Source organism: Orycteropus afer, unplaced genomic scaffold (genome assembly GCF_000298275.1).
Source record: "Orycteropus afer afer isolate SDZICR_OR568_19922 unplaced genomic scaffold, OryAfe1.0 scaffold00217, whole genome shotgun sequence".
Taxonomy (NCBI): Eukaryota; Metazoa; Chordata; class Mammalia; order Tubulidentata; family Orycteropodidae; genus Orycteropus; species Orycteropus afer.
Window position 1 is genome coordinate 2,666,196 of NW_006921804.1, and position 15,774 is coordinate 2,681,969.

The 15,774-nt window shown below is 40.6% G+C and overlaps 1 protein-coding gene across 1 annotated transcript in view; it reads left to right on the plus strand.

Moving 5' to 3' along the window:
• Positions 1-14,636, plus strand: part of ASH1L (ASH1 like histone lysine methyltransferase) — a 253,198-nt gene extending 238,562 nt beyond the window's left edge. The window contains exons 15-27 of the mRNA XM_007948473.1: positions 1,791-1,948; positions 2,681-2,833; positions 4,656-4,710; positions 4,792-4,924; positions 6,220-6,468; positions 7,306-7,392; positions 8,627-8,717; positions 9,146-9,284; positions 9,407-9,579; positions 11,043-11,209; positions 12,540-12,580; positions 13,913-14,214; positions 14,545-14,636. Coding sequence (XP_007946664.1) covers positions 1,791-1,948; positions 2,681-2,833; positions 4,656-4,710; positions 4,792-4,924; positions 6,220-6,468; positions 7,306-7,392; positions 8,627-8,717; positions 9,146-9,284; positions 9,407-9,579; positions 11,043-11,209; positions 12,540-12,580; positions 13,913-14,214; positions 14,545-14,636 — 1,840 coding nt within the window. The remainder of the gene's footprint in view (positions 1-1,790; positions 1,949-2,680; positions 2,834-4,655; positions 4,711-4,791; positions 4,925-6,219; positions 6,469-7,305; positions 7,393-8,626; positions 8,718-9,145; positions 9,285-9,406; positions 9,580-11,042; positions 11,210-12,539; positions 12,581-13,912; positions 14,215-14,544) is intronic.
• Positions 14,637-15,774: the final 1,138 nt, after the last annotated feature.

Here is a 15,774-nt window from a genome sequence, read left to right on the forward strand (position 1 = left end):
CAATGAATAAGGAAGACCGAAAAAGAGTTGATGCTTTTGAGTTGTGGTGTTGGTGAAGAACACTGAAAGTACCATGGACTGCCAGAAGAACAAACAAAGCTGTCCTGGAAGAAGTGCACCCGGAATGCTTCTTGGAAACAAGAATGGCCGGACTTCGTCTTACCTACTTTGGTCATGTCGTCAGAAGGGAGCATTCCCTGGAGAAGGATATCATGCTTGCTTGGTAAAGTGGAGAGTCAGCAAAAAAAGGAGAAGGCCCTCAGTAAGATGATGGATTGACATACTGGCTGCATTGATGGGCTCAAGCGTGGCAAGGATTGTGAGGATGGCACAGGACCAGGCAATATTATGTTCTGTTGTACTTGTGGTTGTTATGAATCAGAGCTGGTTCAACGGCACACAACAACAATGACTACTAATGACGTTGAACATCTTTTTTTGTGTTTGTTGGTCATTTGAATAGTCTCTTTGGTGAAATGGCTGTTCAAGTCATTTGCCTATTTTTTGATTGGTGGGTTATCTTTTTGTTGTTAAGTTATAGAAGTTTTTTTAATATATTTTGGATATTAAACCACTTATTAGATATATGGTTCCCAAAGATTTTCTCCCAAACTACAAGGTTGTAGTCACTTCTTGGCCACAGCCAGCTACCCAGAGGGAGTGAGTAGTTGGACCTGTGGGCTTAGGACCATAGTCTCAGAGGACATCAAGCTCAATTGGCATAACATACTACATAAAACATTGTTCTACATCCTACTTTGGTGAATAGCAACAAGTATCTTAAAAGCTTACAAGTGGCCCTCTAGATGCAACAATGGGTCTGTCCTCATCCAGAGCAAAGAAGAATGAAGAAAACCAAAGACACATGGAAACAGTCCAAGCAACTGGTACGCAATGCGATCCTCAGCCTATGCAACTATGAGACCAGAAGAGCTAGATGGTGCCTGGCTACCACTGTCAGCCACTCAGAGGGGGATCTATATAGGAGTTCCTGGATAGAACAGTGTGGAACAAAACTCAAAATCATTAAAAAAATTAAAATAGAGCAGGTTTGCTGGTCTGATAGAGCCTGATGGAACCACTGAGACTGTGGCCTCTAGCTTCCCTACAGGTCTAGAATGGAACCTAACCCTGTGGCTTCCAGCCAAACAGAAGACAGGCATATGAGCTGAACATTTACATTAGGTAGATATACTCCTTGGAGAGAAAAATCATGGGAGAATAGAAGGGCTGTGTATGCAGAGGGAGACAGCTCAGGGGGCAGGAGTGCATGGAAGGAAGGACACAAGGAAGAGGTGTGGGAGGAAGTGGGAGGGGAGCTGTTGCGTTGCTGTAAATTGTAGTCAGTGTCATGAGACAAAGTGTATGTGAGCTGCTGTATGGAAAGTGCATTTTCTCTGTAAACTTTCACCCAAATCACAATTTAAAAAAAAAGATTATCTCCCAATCAATCGGTTGTCTGTTTTCATTTACTTTTTTATGAAGTCCTTTGATGAACAAAAGTATTTCATTTTTATGAGGTCTGATTTATCTACCTAGCTGCTTGCACTTTTGTTGTCATAGATCTATGTTATTTTTATCCTCTAAAGTATACTTAGTTATGTTTTACATACATATGTTACGTATGTTTTATATACAACTGTTTGTTTTCCTCATACATACTCTCTTTGCAACAGCTCAGTTCACTGATAAGTATTCACTTACATCATCTAATACTGGCTTGCATAGAGTAGTCATGTAATGCTTGCTGAATTAATGATTAAAGGAACTCCCTTCTTTCTTCCTTGAAGAAACTTTGTATTAAAGCATCATGTGTTCTTAGTCCGAAACTGGGAGAAGATTCGGCAGAAACAAGAAGAAGTAAAGCACACCAGTGATAATATTCACCCAGCATCATTATATACCCGCTGGAATGGCATCTGCCGAGATGATGGGAACATCAAGTCTGGTAAGGACTGGGAAGCTTTCCTACTGATTTCATAAGATTTTCACAAACCACTCCACTGGAGAAAAATGAGGCAATCTATTTCTGTAAAGATTTACCACCTTGGAAACTCCATCGGGGTTGCTGTGAGTCAGAATTGACTCAGTGACAGTGGTTTTGGTTTTCTTTGGTTCTGGTTTATTCCCATTTTATAGTTAAGAAGCTGAGCCATAGGTTAAGAAAGTTGCCCAGGGTCACAGAGGTAGTAACTAATGACGCCAGACTGCAAACGCAGACAGACCGATTTTGAAGACCACACTTGCAACTACTACCCTGTGTCACTTTGGCCACTAAGTAAATAGTTTGTTGTTGTTGTTGTTGTTGTGTGCCGTCAAGTCGGACCCGACTCATAGCAACCCCTCCTTGGGTTTCCGAGGCAGCATCACTACGGAAGTAGATTGCCTCATCTTCCTTCTGAGGAGTGACTGGTGGGTTTGAACCACCAACCTTCTGTTTAGCAGTCAGGTGCTTTAGGCACTATGCTACCAGAGCTCCCTCTTTATTTGCAGCATTTGTCTTTTTGGTAAACTCCAGTGTTTCCCAAATTATCATTGAGGAGGAGAGAAATAACTCCATGCCCACTAATCTACTTAGGCACTTCAAGGAAAATATGGAACAATGGCAGCAGTCCCTGGAGAAGAGAAAGCCACATATAGCTAGTCTTCCCTTAAACTAATTTTCACTTTATCCTTCCAGATGTCTTCATGACCCAGTTCTCTGCCCTGCAGACAGCTCGATCTGTTCGAACTAGACGATTGGCAGCTGCAGAAGAAAACATTGAAGTAGCGCGGGCAGCCCGCCTAGCCCAGATTTTCAAAGAGATCTGTGATGGTATCATCTCTTACAAAGGTAACCATGCTCCAAATTCATTCTCCTTACTTTTTTTCCTTTTTTTCAGATAATATTCCCTACCTACACCCGGGGAGCTCTGGTAGCATTGCCTAAGGCATTTGACTGCTAACCAGAAGGCTAGCAATTCAAACCCCATCCACTCCTCAAAAGGAAGATGGGGCAATCTACTTCCGTAGAGATACTGCCTCAGAAACCCAAGGAGGGTTAGCTATGAGTCGGAATTGACTGTACAGCAGTTTGGTTTAGTTTTGGTACCCACACCTGAGATGTCCAAGACCAAGAACAAATGACTGTTTAGGATTAGGAATTTAGGTTTCTGCCTTCTACCTTTTGTCAAAGTATAAAATTATAGGACTGATTACAGTCTTCAGAGATTTTTGTTTTTTAAATCCTTAGATGCTACGATCAAATTATATTATTCTTAAGTCAATTTTTTATTGTATTAGATTCTTTTGTAGTTAAGAAATTACACTTTTTAATTGTAGCATAGAAAGAAGCTAACGCAAGTATCTGTCTTGGATCTAATTTCTCTGAATGAAGCCATGAATTAGCAGTTTAAGAACAATACTACAAATGTATTACATCAGTGGTTCTTAACTTTTTGATTGACATATATCTTTGAAAATTTAATAAAAGCTGGGGATCCTTTCTCCAGAGAAATGCAGGTACAGAATTTTCCATATATTAGAGGGTACACCGACCCTAAAAATCTCTACAGGAAGGAAAAGGAAATAAACTTCCAAGAAAATGACCGTTTACTTTAAAAGTTTTTATGCAAATATCTGTCCCCCATATCTTTCCCCTTCTAAGAAACATCCTTTTGGTGTGTGTTGGAGTGGGGATTGAGGGGTGGGTTTTAGATGTTGAGTAGGTAGTTTCATAATGTGACTTTCTCAGACCAGGAAATTTGAGAGTGAGGAGGAGATTTTGACAAAGAAAATTGCTACTTCTGCTATCAACTTTGACTTGTCTCCCTTCTTTTCCTTTCCCTAAATTCTGAGGAATATGTTTTTTTTTCTCTTTTCCTTTTCTATTTACTGTTTATCTTTTGTTTGTAGTGCCTTTTTTGCCTTAGGAAATAAAGAGGAAAGGGGGGACAAATCTGCCGGAGATGTAAAATTTTGCAGCACCCATTCCCTTTATGTTCCCAAGATCGCTCTCTGCATGCTTAACTAGTCCCATCTGCTCTAGCATAAACTGCAATAGACATGTCTCCTCTTTCACTGCATCTCTCTAGTGAAATTGCTGGAAGGTGACAGTAAGTTAGCAAATAAGTAGCCCACAGCACGAATTTGGTTTTCATAATAGAAAGTAACTGTTAGATGAAAAGAAATGCCAAAGAATATTCACAACACTGAATTACTCATTATGTGGAATTTAACTGAATCCAAACCAACATAATAACATTAACTATGGCCCATTAAAATGAAGTAAGGAACATTTTTTGATTAGATGATCGTTTACTGTGATGAGATTTATTGACCAGGCATTTTCCCTACCAGTCCAGTTACCTCAGTTTATTCCCATTCTCATTCCTTCTTAAGAAGTTTTTCCTAGTATTGAGCTACATTTCAAGCATTATATACTATGTCTTTTATATCTCAGGAGATCCTGAAGATACCTTTTAATCCATGATTTTACCCACATTCCAAAACCTTCTTCCATCTTTTACAGTCAGACCTCAAAAAAAAAAAAAAAGGCTTAGGTTTTTTTTTTTCTAACTTTTAATTTGGGGGGATTCTATTTTTCCAGTTGAGAACTAATGCTTGACTTCATCATATCTTCTAGTTTTTTTAATAAGCCTTCCATTGTTTTGCAGATTCTTCCCGACAAACACTGGCAGCGCCACTGTTAAACCTCCCCCCAAAGAAAAAGTAAGTTCACATTTATTGGAATCATCTGAGTTTTAAAGAAGTGCTAAGTGTATAGACTGACACCCTGACTTTGTGATTCAGAAATGCTGATTATTATGAGAAGATCTCTGATCCCCTCGATCTTATCACCATTGAGAAGCAGATCCTCACTGGTTATTATAAGACAGTGGAGGCTTTTGATGCTGACATGCTGAAGGTCTTTCGGAATGCTGAGGTATTTTTCACTGACTCTCTAAGCACAGATAAAAAAGTTTGTCCTGAAAAGAACCATCCTAGAGCTTTATGGTTTAGACCCTCCAGTTCTATCAGTCTTCATATTTCTGGTTGAGAAAGACAACCATGTTTTTAATTGAGTACTGTGGTATGTGTCACAGTGTATTAAATATAGTAGAATATTATATATTCAAGACACTGATATGACTAGAGCAGAAGCTTTAATCATACCCTAAAAAGTAATTTTTATAAAAACCTGATTTAGTATTGAACCTTCATAATTATATTATACAGCTATATTATTAAATTTTTGATATTTAGATAGTTTCTGTCAAGACAGTAAATAAAGTCACAAAACAAAATTTGGAGGAAGATGAATGGGAAAACCAATTTGGCTCTGTAAACTTTCACCCAAATCACACACACACACACAGAAAAAAAACTCACTGCCGTCGAGTCAATTTTGACTCATAGCAACCCCTTCTTGGGTTTCTGAGGCAGTAACACTACAGAAGTAGATTGCCCCATCTTCCTTCTGAGGAGTGGCTGGTGGGTTTGAACCACCAGCCTTCTGGTTAGCAGTCAAATGCCTTAGGCACTACACCACCAGAGCTCCCAGAAATATGTATAGATAGTTAGAAACCAATCTTGAGAATGGATTTGAAAGGTATCTTGCTAGTAGGTTGTAGAATAAATGAAGCTTATTGAAGTGAAGGTAGCCTTGAACTAATTTAAACAAGAGGATGGAATGTTGGGTGGTACATAGAAGACAGGAAGTTATTCAGTTATTTGAAATACCTTGGATAGGTATTTGAAGGACAAAAGAGGCCATTAGATGAAGGAAGGAAGACTTGAGGGTGAAGACCAACTCCAAAGACAAGAGAGAAAGATACGTGGGAGAAGAATTAAGCCATCTTGAGTTACAGCATGATATCTATTGAAACCCAGCTTCCATATACACATTCACACTCTATAGTTCTGTCCCTGATAACTGCAGGACAGCAGTAAATGGAGCACTTCTCTACATTAGGCCTGTGATAGTAATTCATTTTCCATTGCCCCTGAGGATGGGGAATGAACAGATTTAAAGAGCAGTAGAACAGATGGAGAAATTACCATGCAGATTCTAACTTTAGTTCATTTTAGTTTCTTAAGTAAATTATTATTGACTGCCTCACAATATATTTGATTCTATTGAAAATCTGTTAACCAAATGGGAGGGTAAAAAAAATCAAGGTATATTTTTAAGCAAAATTGAGAAAACCAAGCATGATTTCTTTCTTCTGCTTTCTTCAGAAATACTATGGTCGTAAATCCCCAGTTGGGAGAGATGTTTGCCGCCTACGAAAAGCCTATTACAATGCCCGGCATGAGGCATCAGCCCAAATTGACGAGATAGTGGGTGAGACAGCCAGTGAAGCTGACAGCAGTGAGACGTCAGTCTCTGAGAAGGAGAATGGGCATGAGAAGGACGATGATGTTATCCGCTGTATCTGTGGTCTCTACAAGGATGAAGGCCTCATGATTCAGTGTGACAAGTGCATGGTGAGGGGCAGGAAGCAAAACAGAAGCCTCCTCCTGAGAAGCATGGTGACCTATTCAAAGAACAATCCCCTGCCTCTGCTGGATTGGCTAGGCTTTTTATGAACTGTAACTCAGCCTTGGTTTCTCCTTTCCCTCACTGATCACTATATTGTCTTTCCCCTTTTTTATAGTTCTCTCTTTCATTTTACCTTTCCCTTCTCTTTCTGCCTCCCATCTCTTCTGCCCACCTTTCATGTAACCTGAATCAATGAGATTCATAGTATTTAGGACAGTGCTTTACTTTGAAAAAACATTAGAGATAATACATTTTATATAGTATGAATACAGATGGAGTGCAATGTATAAGTTAACTTAGGGTTCCTGATGGAGGAGTCTAGGCCTTTAGTGGTAGTAGCCTCACTTAATACATCTGAACTTGTTATTTTATATTTAAAATGGGAGTAAGTAACTCAGGATTGTTGGGAGGATAAAATTAGAAATGGTTAACTTCACAGTTGTAACTTTAAAACCTTTCACAATAGTAGATGTGTGTTACTTAGTAAATAATAATTTGGTACTATATTCATTTGGCTTCCTAGGCTCTGTCCATTTTATCTGCCCAGATCTATATATTATGAAACTAATCTGTATACTCAGCACATCCAGATAAGACATTTTGAGGTCCTCATTCTTTTTCTCCGTTTTACTATTTATCCCTAAATCATCATTTACCCACCTACCCCTTAGTTCTTGTTTTCCTTCCCCTTATTCTATTTCTAATATTTAAATTTTGATTCTTAATATCTCGGACTTCTTGTCAGTAAGTGTAAAGGCCCGTAATGGCCCTTTTTCCTGCAGGTGTGGCAGCACTGTGACTGTATGGGGTTGAACTCAGATGTGGAGCACTACCTTTGTGAGCAGTGTGACCCAAGGCCCGTGGACAGGGTGAGGTGCCCTTTGACAACACTCTGTGATCTATAAGTAGGAGATGTAGCATATGGTCTATCTACCCTGCTACTGCAACATATAATTTCCTTTGATCGGTTACTTTCTCTGGGTCTCAGTATCTTAAACTTTACATTGAAAGTACTAATTTTGCCCTTCCTTTTCTCAGAAGTATGATCAAAGGGAAAATAAAATAACTTAGAAATCTTTGGAAGAAAAGGTACTATATATAAAACTAAGATTTTTATAAATACTGTTAACTATTCATGACAGAAGTAGCTTTGACCCAAAGGGCAGCATTTGCCCAAAAATAAAGTTCAGAAGACAGGAAGGATGGGTGAATGGAAACAGAGAACCCAGGGAAGAAGTGGGAAGAGTGCTGTTACATTGAGGAGATTGCAACTAATGTCACAAAGCAAAATGTGGATAAATTGTTTAATGAGAAACTAATTTGCTCTGTAAACTTTCACCTAAACCACAATAAAATGTTCAAAAAAGAAAGTAGCATGTAAAATCCAGAACATGAGTACTCTAAATATCACATATTGTTGTTGTTAAGTGCCATCAAGTCATCCCCGACTCATAGCAACCCATATACAACAGAACGAAACACTGCCAGGTCCTGCACCGTCCTCACAGTCCTTGCTATGCTTGAGCCCATTATTGCAGCCACTTTGTCAGTCCATCTCATTGAGGGTCTTCCCCTTTTTCACTGACTCTCTACATTACTTAATTCATCCCTTATATCTATAAAAGGAGAGGTTTAGGCAGTATTTCTTAACAGTGGGCTATGGTCATTTTGATGAACAGTTCCTTGTTGTATGAGATGTAGTGCCCAATGTTTGGCTTCCCTGGCCCCTAAGCATTAAATGCCAGTAGCATCCTCCTTTCATTGCCAGCAATTGCCCTTCACACATTTTCGGATGCCTTCTAGATGGCACAGAGCGACCACGCAGTTAGTGCATCGTAGAACATAGTTTGGGATACTTAGCCTATTGGGTTTGTCCTCTGCCTTTGCTTTTTTCGGGTTTAACAACTCTAGTTGCTTTTAAATTGTTTTTTTTGTTTTGTTTTGTTTTGTTGTTTTTTAATCTGTGGTACATGGAAATGACTAAAGAGTAAGTCTTAATTGGTTGGGAATTCTAGGTTTTAGTTTTTTTCCTCTCTTGAATAGAGCTCAATAGGCTGGATGTACAGTTCCAGCCCTTATCCATTGGCTTTCTGCTCTTATCAGGAGGTACCCATGATCCCTCGGCCCCACTATGCCCAACCTGGCTGTGTCTACTTCATCTGTTTGCTGCGAGATGACTTGCTGCTTCGTCAAGGTACGTTCACAGGAGCTGACCCTTCTTGTCAAAGCTGACCTTTCTGAATAGTAGGAGGTATCTTCTGTCTGCCTAATACTCTTTGTCTCCGTGTCACCAATAGGCTATATAGGTTTTTATATTCTATAATCCTTATCACCCCTCCACAAAATAAAACTAATTTGGAGAGAGAGGAATGTTATAGAGGAATGTTTGGAGAAATGTATAGGAAACCCAAGAGAAGGAAGATCTTCCTTGTGTCATTCTCACAGTCTAGAATTGACTGCTATCACCATTAAACTGCAGGTTTTAGCTCTCTGCATTTAATATCATCTTAGATTATAAGTTCTTTCTATGTACCTTTGGTCAGACAAATGAATCAAATGACTGCCTAACAGAATCCATGCAAGAGTCATTTTAGCCCTTTCCTGTGTTCTGTGCCATCCTAGGTGACTGTGTGTATCTAATGAGGGACAGTCGGCGCACCCCTGATGGCCACCCAGTCCGTCAGTCCTACCGACTGTTATCTCACATTAACCGAGATAAACTTGACATCTTCCGAATTGAGAAGCTTTGGAAGAATGAAAAGTATGTGTTGAGGTCCTATCTGTTTCTGCCATCTGTGCCCTAACAGCATAGAGCTTAATATTCACTAGGTTCTTGCTTCATCCACCAAACCTCTACTTTCTCATTTTTTCCTGTGTTTTTAGAGAGGAACGATTTGCCTTTGGTCACCATTACTTCCGTCCCCACGAAACTCATCACTCTCCATCCCGTCGGTTCTATCACAATGAACTCTTTCGTGTGCCTCTGTATGAGATCATCCCCTTGGAGGCTGTAGTGGGGACCTGCTGTGTGTTGGACCTTTATACATATTGTAAAGGTAAGTGATCTGGTCTAGTCCAGAAATGACTTTAATAACTACTGTATATCTAGCACTCTACTAAGATTTGTAGGGAGATATGTTCCTTCATCAAAATAATAATAATGGTGGTTTTATAAGCTTCGAGGTTAACAATGTAGACTGTACAGTCAATCCAACGTCAAATTACGACTCCTTCCATTTTCACCAGTATGCCCTTGGGCAGTTTCTTAAACCTAATTATCAGTTTTCCATTGAAAACAGGGATTAGTATCTGCCTTTGAGAGTTTTATAAAAATTAAATGAACTATTACACACAGAAGGCAACTTTTCTTGATGGTTACCAGGGATGGAAGGGGCAATCACTTTATAGATAGTAGTCAGTCACTTGTTATTTTTGGTGATGGGAAAGTAAGTACTACATATGGATGAACTCAACACAACTTGGGACAATTTCAGTAAATGGTATAACATACACAATTTTGCAAAACCAAAAAATATGTATGTGGTGACATAGGTAGATATGTATGCATATATAAGATAAGAAGACATATGCAAGTACATGCACATCCAGATTCTTAAAAAGATCAGATCTATTGTACCAATAGAGACTAGACAAACCCCCAAGACTATCATTCTTAGATAACCTTTGAACTTGAATCAAAGCTGTTGCTGCAGGTCACCTTTCTGCCAGAAAATAGATTGATGAGACCAAACGGTCAACAGTTAACCAAAAGCAAAGATGAGAAGGCAAGGAGGGGAGGGGGAAGCTAGATCAGTAGAAAGAGAACAAACAGAATAGAAATAACCAGAATGCTGACACATTGTAAGATGTGTAACTAATGTCATGAACAACTTGTATAAAAATGGTTAAAGGGGAATCTCTTTTGCTGCATAAAACTTCACCTAAAACACTATTTTAAAAAAAAAAAAATGAAATAATCTACAAAAACATTCAGCCCAGTTGATGGTGCACAGTAAAAGCTCATTTTTTTCTCAGAGTAGTTTAGAAGACTACATATTACATTCTAAAAAACTGACAGATTGCTTAAAGCTCTGTGATGATGATGACTCCTCTTTTCTCAATAAAGTGTTGATTTCCTAGATGTACTTCTGTCCTTTATGCTTCCTTTCTTTCCTCATAAATCCCCATTATCTGCTCTGTTTTCCCCTCAAAATGTTTTCCCTGCAGCAGACAAATAATCTCTAATTAAATTGGTTTTCTTTTTTCAGTCTTACAGTATGCCCTTCTATTCTTATATCCTTTTTCCTTTTTGACACCAGTATCTGAGATTCCAATTCTTTTGTAACCACCAAGTGCTCAGTTTTATTCTGCCCCTTAAAATAAATAGTGTTCCCCCCCACCTCCACTTAAGGGTCTGATACTGCAGTAGCTTCTCTCCCAATGGTGTGTGTTCTCTGGCCAACTGGGGATGAGGGAAGGGGGAAGTAGGAGGGTTCTTTAACAGTGTATGGACTCATAGGGCGACCCAAAGGCGTGAAGGAGCAAGATGTGTACATCTGTGATTACCGGCTCGACAAGTCAGCACATCTGTTTTACAAGATCCACCGGAACCGTTATCCTGTCTGCACCAAACCCTACGCCTTTGATCACTTCCCCAAGAAGCTCACTCCCAAAAGAGATTTCTCAGTAAGTCTCCTTCCTCTCTTAATGGAACAGTATGTCAAGACGGTCTGGTTCATGCATGGAATTTTCACAGAGTGAAAATCTTTAATGACTGTACTTACTCATTCTTTTTCCATCCCAAACTTTATTTGGGATGTATTACATAGCATAAATACATTTTGTTTACATTTCCTCACCTGAACTGTCTCTCAGGAAATGGATTACAGTGTTCCACCTTGATGAGCTTTTCCTCTTCTCCCTCTTACCTCTCCTCAGTCTTTGTTCATGAGTCCCACATGTGTAGTTTGTTTTGTTTTATTTTAAGAAGCAAATAGAAGGAATGGCAAAAATCCTGAGAAAGCTTTGGTGAAAATAATTCAGTAGTTTTTCTTTTTATCCCTGGATTGAAAATGTAATTCATAATCATTACACAAAATTTGAAAAGTAGAGGAAGTATTAAGAAGAAAAGTTACATTAGTCTACTAGTTAGAAAAGAACCATTCTTAATATTTTGGTATATTCATTTTCCATCTTTTTTTTTTTTGGTATGTATGCTTTTTTTCTTTCAAACTGTTGAGAACATACTCCACGAATTATATTGTTCAATTCATCATTCCATAAAGATTTTGGTCACCTATCTGCTATAATGAGACTCCACGTCATCTCAGTTGTCTTTTAGTAGCCCTATCAGAATTTACACCTGCCATCCTAGAATTGTTAGAAATAAGCTAATCAGAAAGAAAGGCTTTATGTTTCCTAGTTTTCCTTTGTTGCATTTTGTTTGTTTGTTTCTCCAAATAGTATTTTATTTCTCTCTGCCCATCACCACTAGTTTACATCTTCTCATCCAGACTTCTTTGGCCTTGCTTGCTAATCAGCAGTGGAGTACTCATTGGTTAGCTTTGAAACTCCAACCTTAACTGTTTAAAAGGTGGGATGAAGCAGAGAGAATTGTTAGCTTATCCCTTCTATCATTCTAGGATTACCAAATGCTAAAAACCTCAGTGACCTATAAATTGATAGAAGTTCTGAACTTCTGACCTTAAAACACAATAATTGGGTTTATAAGGTCTTCTCCCCCTCCCCCCAAAAAAAACCCAAACTCACTGTCATCAAGTTGGTCCTAACTCATAGTGACCCCTCCTTGGGTTTTCTGAGGCAGTATCTGTACAGAAGTAGATTGCCCAATCTTCCTTCCATATAAGGGCTTTGGCCCTTAGTTTTTTCTCCCTTTTCCTCCTCACTCATCTCCCTCTTTCCCCCAGCTCCCTTATCCTGAGTTAACCCCAAATCATCTGTTCCAGCTTTCAGTTCTACAATATTCATGCTTACTTCTCCATTTTCTTCTCTGCAGCCTCATTATGTCCCAGACAACTACAAGAGGAATGGAGGGCGGTGAGTCCTATGGGGCGGGGGGGGGGGGGGGCGGCATTGAGGATCCTAAGAGATTGACCAAAGTCTTGAATGGAGAAAAGAGCAACCATCTACCCACCCAGGCAGCCCCACCTCTAGGATTGGGGAGGCTCTGAGAGAGAAGCCCAGTGTAGTGGACTTCAGTAGGTGTGGTTTCAACATAGGTCCTTAGTTGGTGTGGAATGGGCAGAAACATGCAAAGAGTAGAGCTAGATGTGGACCAGAACTCCAGAGAGTCAGCAGACTCTCTCTCTCTGAGATGTGCTTAAGCTTTTCCCATTACTCCAAGATAGGGGAGCTCTTGGGGCCTCTGTCAAGGAACAGAAGTGGCCAGAAGTAGACAATTTTGTCTGAGCGAAAAGCCAGTTTAATTTGGGTTCACAGCTTTTATTCTTGCTTCTTTGTGCATGAGAGGGGTACCCCTGGAGAAAGCACCAAAGGCTTTTCTTCAGTTTCCTCATCTGTTAAATAGGGGCAAAGCAACTGTTTCATCCACATCAGTGGTTTACCATAAGGGCAACAATGCTAGACATGAAAAGGGATTCAGAAAAAGTAAAGACTCCGTTAAAATATTAGTAATTATATGTGGATCATTGATATTGCAGGGGTGTGCCATACTTCTCTATGTTCATGGAGCACTCAGGTAGAACCAGCTAAGCAGTTTACCAGCTTTGGTATATTTTATAGATTCTTATCTCATTTATATGCCATGTTGTTGTTGTTATGTGCTGTCGAGCTGGACCTGACTCATAACGACGCCTCTTTGGGTTTCCAAGGCAGTATCGCTATGGAAGTAGATTGCCCAACCTTCCTTCCAAGGAGTGGCTGGTGGGTTTGAACTGCCAGCCTTCTGGTTAGCAGTCAAGTGCTTAGGCACTATGCTGCCAGAGCTCCTATGACATTCCTGCACAAAAGGAAGAAGGTTTGATTTTAGAAATTAAATTTCAGAGTAAGGCAGTGATTTATTCAAATGTTGTTGTTGTTGTTATGTGCTGTCGAGTCGGCCCCGACTCATAGCGACCCCGCCTTGGGTTTCCCAGGCAGTATCACTATGGAAGTAGGATTGCCCAACCTTCCTTCCGAGGAGTGGCTGGTGGGTTTGAACCGCCAGCCGTCTGGTTAGCAGGCAAGTATCTTAGCCACTAATAAAGTAATAGATTGAAAAACAGAGCCAAGTTTCCTGCCTCTTGAACCAAGGCTCTAAGAGCCAGTTTTTAGGATCTTAAATCATCCTGAAGTATCTACCCACCATTCCCCTTCCATCCCCAAGTGCCCTGCTCTGCCTTGCCCTAAATTCATATACCCTTCTGGCAGATCATCCTGGAAGTCTGAGCGCTCAAAGCCACCCCTAAAAGACTTAGGCCAGGAAGACGATGCTCTGCCTTTGATTGAGGAGGTTCTGGCCAGTCAGGAGCAAGCAGCCAACGAGATGCCCAGCCTGGAGGAGCCAGAACCAGAGGTGGCTATCACTGAAGTCAGTGAAGGTGAAAAGAAACAAGAGGAAAGTAGTCAAGAATCCCAGCCATCCTGTACCCCTGAGGAACGACGGCATAACCAACGGGAACGACTCAACCAGATCTTGCTCAATCTCCTTGAAAAAATCCCTGGAAAAAATGGTAAGAAGAAACAGGTTCATACCTAGGGTTTAGTGAAAATGGAATGAATAAGAGCAATTTCTAGTTAGGGAAAGAATGGAAAATGTTCTAAGAAAATGATACAGTTGTTCATAGGCCTGCCTTTAGTTGTATTGTGAAAGTAAAACTGGGAGGTGAAAGGATCTCCTTCCCTAGAGAACAACCCTCTCCATCTAGGACTGGAGGAGGGGCTTGATTGCTTATATGTCAGAAACGGAAGAATTGAATTCCTGTGATCTCCTTAGAGCTCAAGTCTGGAATAAGAAGTGGGGAAGTGTGGTATTTGATGAGTCTCCTTGGTTCTGTTTTCAGCCATTGATGTGACCTACTTGCTGGAGGAAGGATCAGGCAGGAAACTACGAAGGCGTACTTTGTTTATCCCAGAAAGCAGCTTTCGGAAGTGAACCTTAAAGAATTAGAACCTCAAGCATCTGGGATCCATCCAGTGGAGCTAGTCAGTCCTGCCTCCTGCTGTCTGGGTGCAGACGGGTGGGAAGGGTCCATCCAGTCAAGGGGAATGGGGCCATGCTATTAACATTAGGTACTGAATAAACCTTGGAGTGGGTGGAGAGGAAGAGAAAGGGGATCTGTCCAAGACAGTTCAGTTGAATTTATTTTCCTCTCCATTGCTTCACCTTGAGGGTTAATAATGTGGGGAGGGTGAGGGGCACACTGGGGGTGATGAGAGCCTGTTGGTACTCTGCAACACTTGCCCTTCCTCCCAGCTTGTGTTTTCCTGTGTCATCCTCTGATCCTGCAGGCACTGCTAAGAAGCTGCTTCCCATACCCAGGTATTGCTCAGAATCCAAAGGGATGGGACCAGGATCCCTACCCCGTATCCATCTCTTCTCTATAGGCTCTGAAAGGTACACCAGAGACCTAAAATGGAAACAATGGCTGGGGCCTCTTCCCAGATCCCTAACTAGGAAAGTTGCTCTCTCCTCTCTTGTCCAACCCGGTCAAAGTAAAATGTGAGTTGACAGCTCAAAGCACTTGTAACCGCTGCCCCTCGCCCTACCTCTACTCCCCAAAATGGGATCATGGGATAGAGAGGGCCCCCGTGGAGCCAGAAGGGCACAGTACTACTTGTAATTTCATTTGGTTTACCCTTCGTGACTTGCCGAACAGATTTTTTTCTAACGGGAAAGCCAGGCCCCCGCCAGCACACGTGCTGTTTTGATGCTCTGTGGTTCTTGTGTGTCTGCTGTGCTGTGCGAATGGAAACTCGTTTCAAAATAAAAACATTTAAAAACCTACAGAAAAAGAGCTCTAAACGTCCCCCAACAAGTCACTACATAAACTGTTGAGCAGTATTCACCGATCAGAGTATTTGTTTGTTGTGAGTGTAGATTATCAACTGAAAACACTACTCTTTGTGTTCTTAATTGTACAGTTTTCAATGTCCATCTCTTAAAGAGACAGCGTGTTCTCCCTTCCCCAGTCCCATCTTCCCTCCACCCTCCTGAGTGACTTCATTGTCAGGAGGGATATCCAGGGTGTCTCCCTTTGCATTCTCTTGGCCAGAAGTTACCAGACTATACT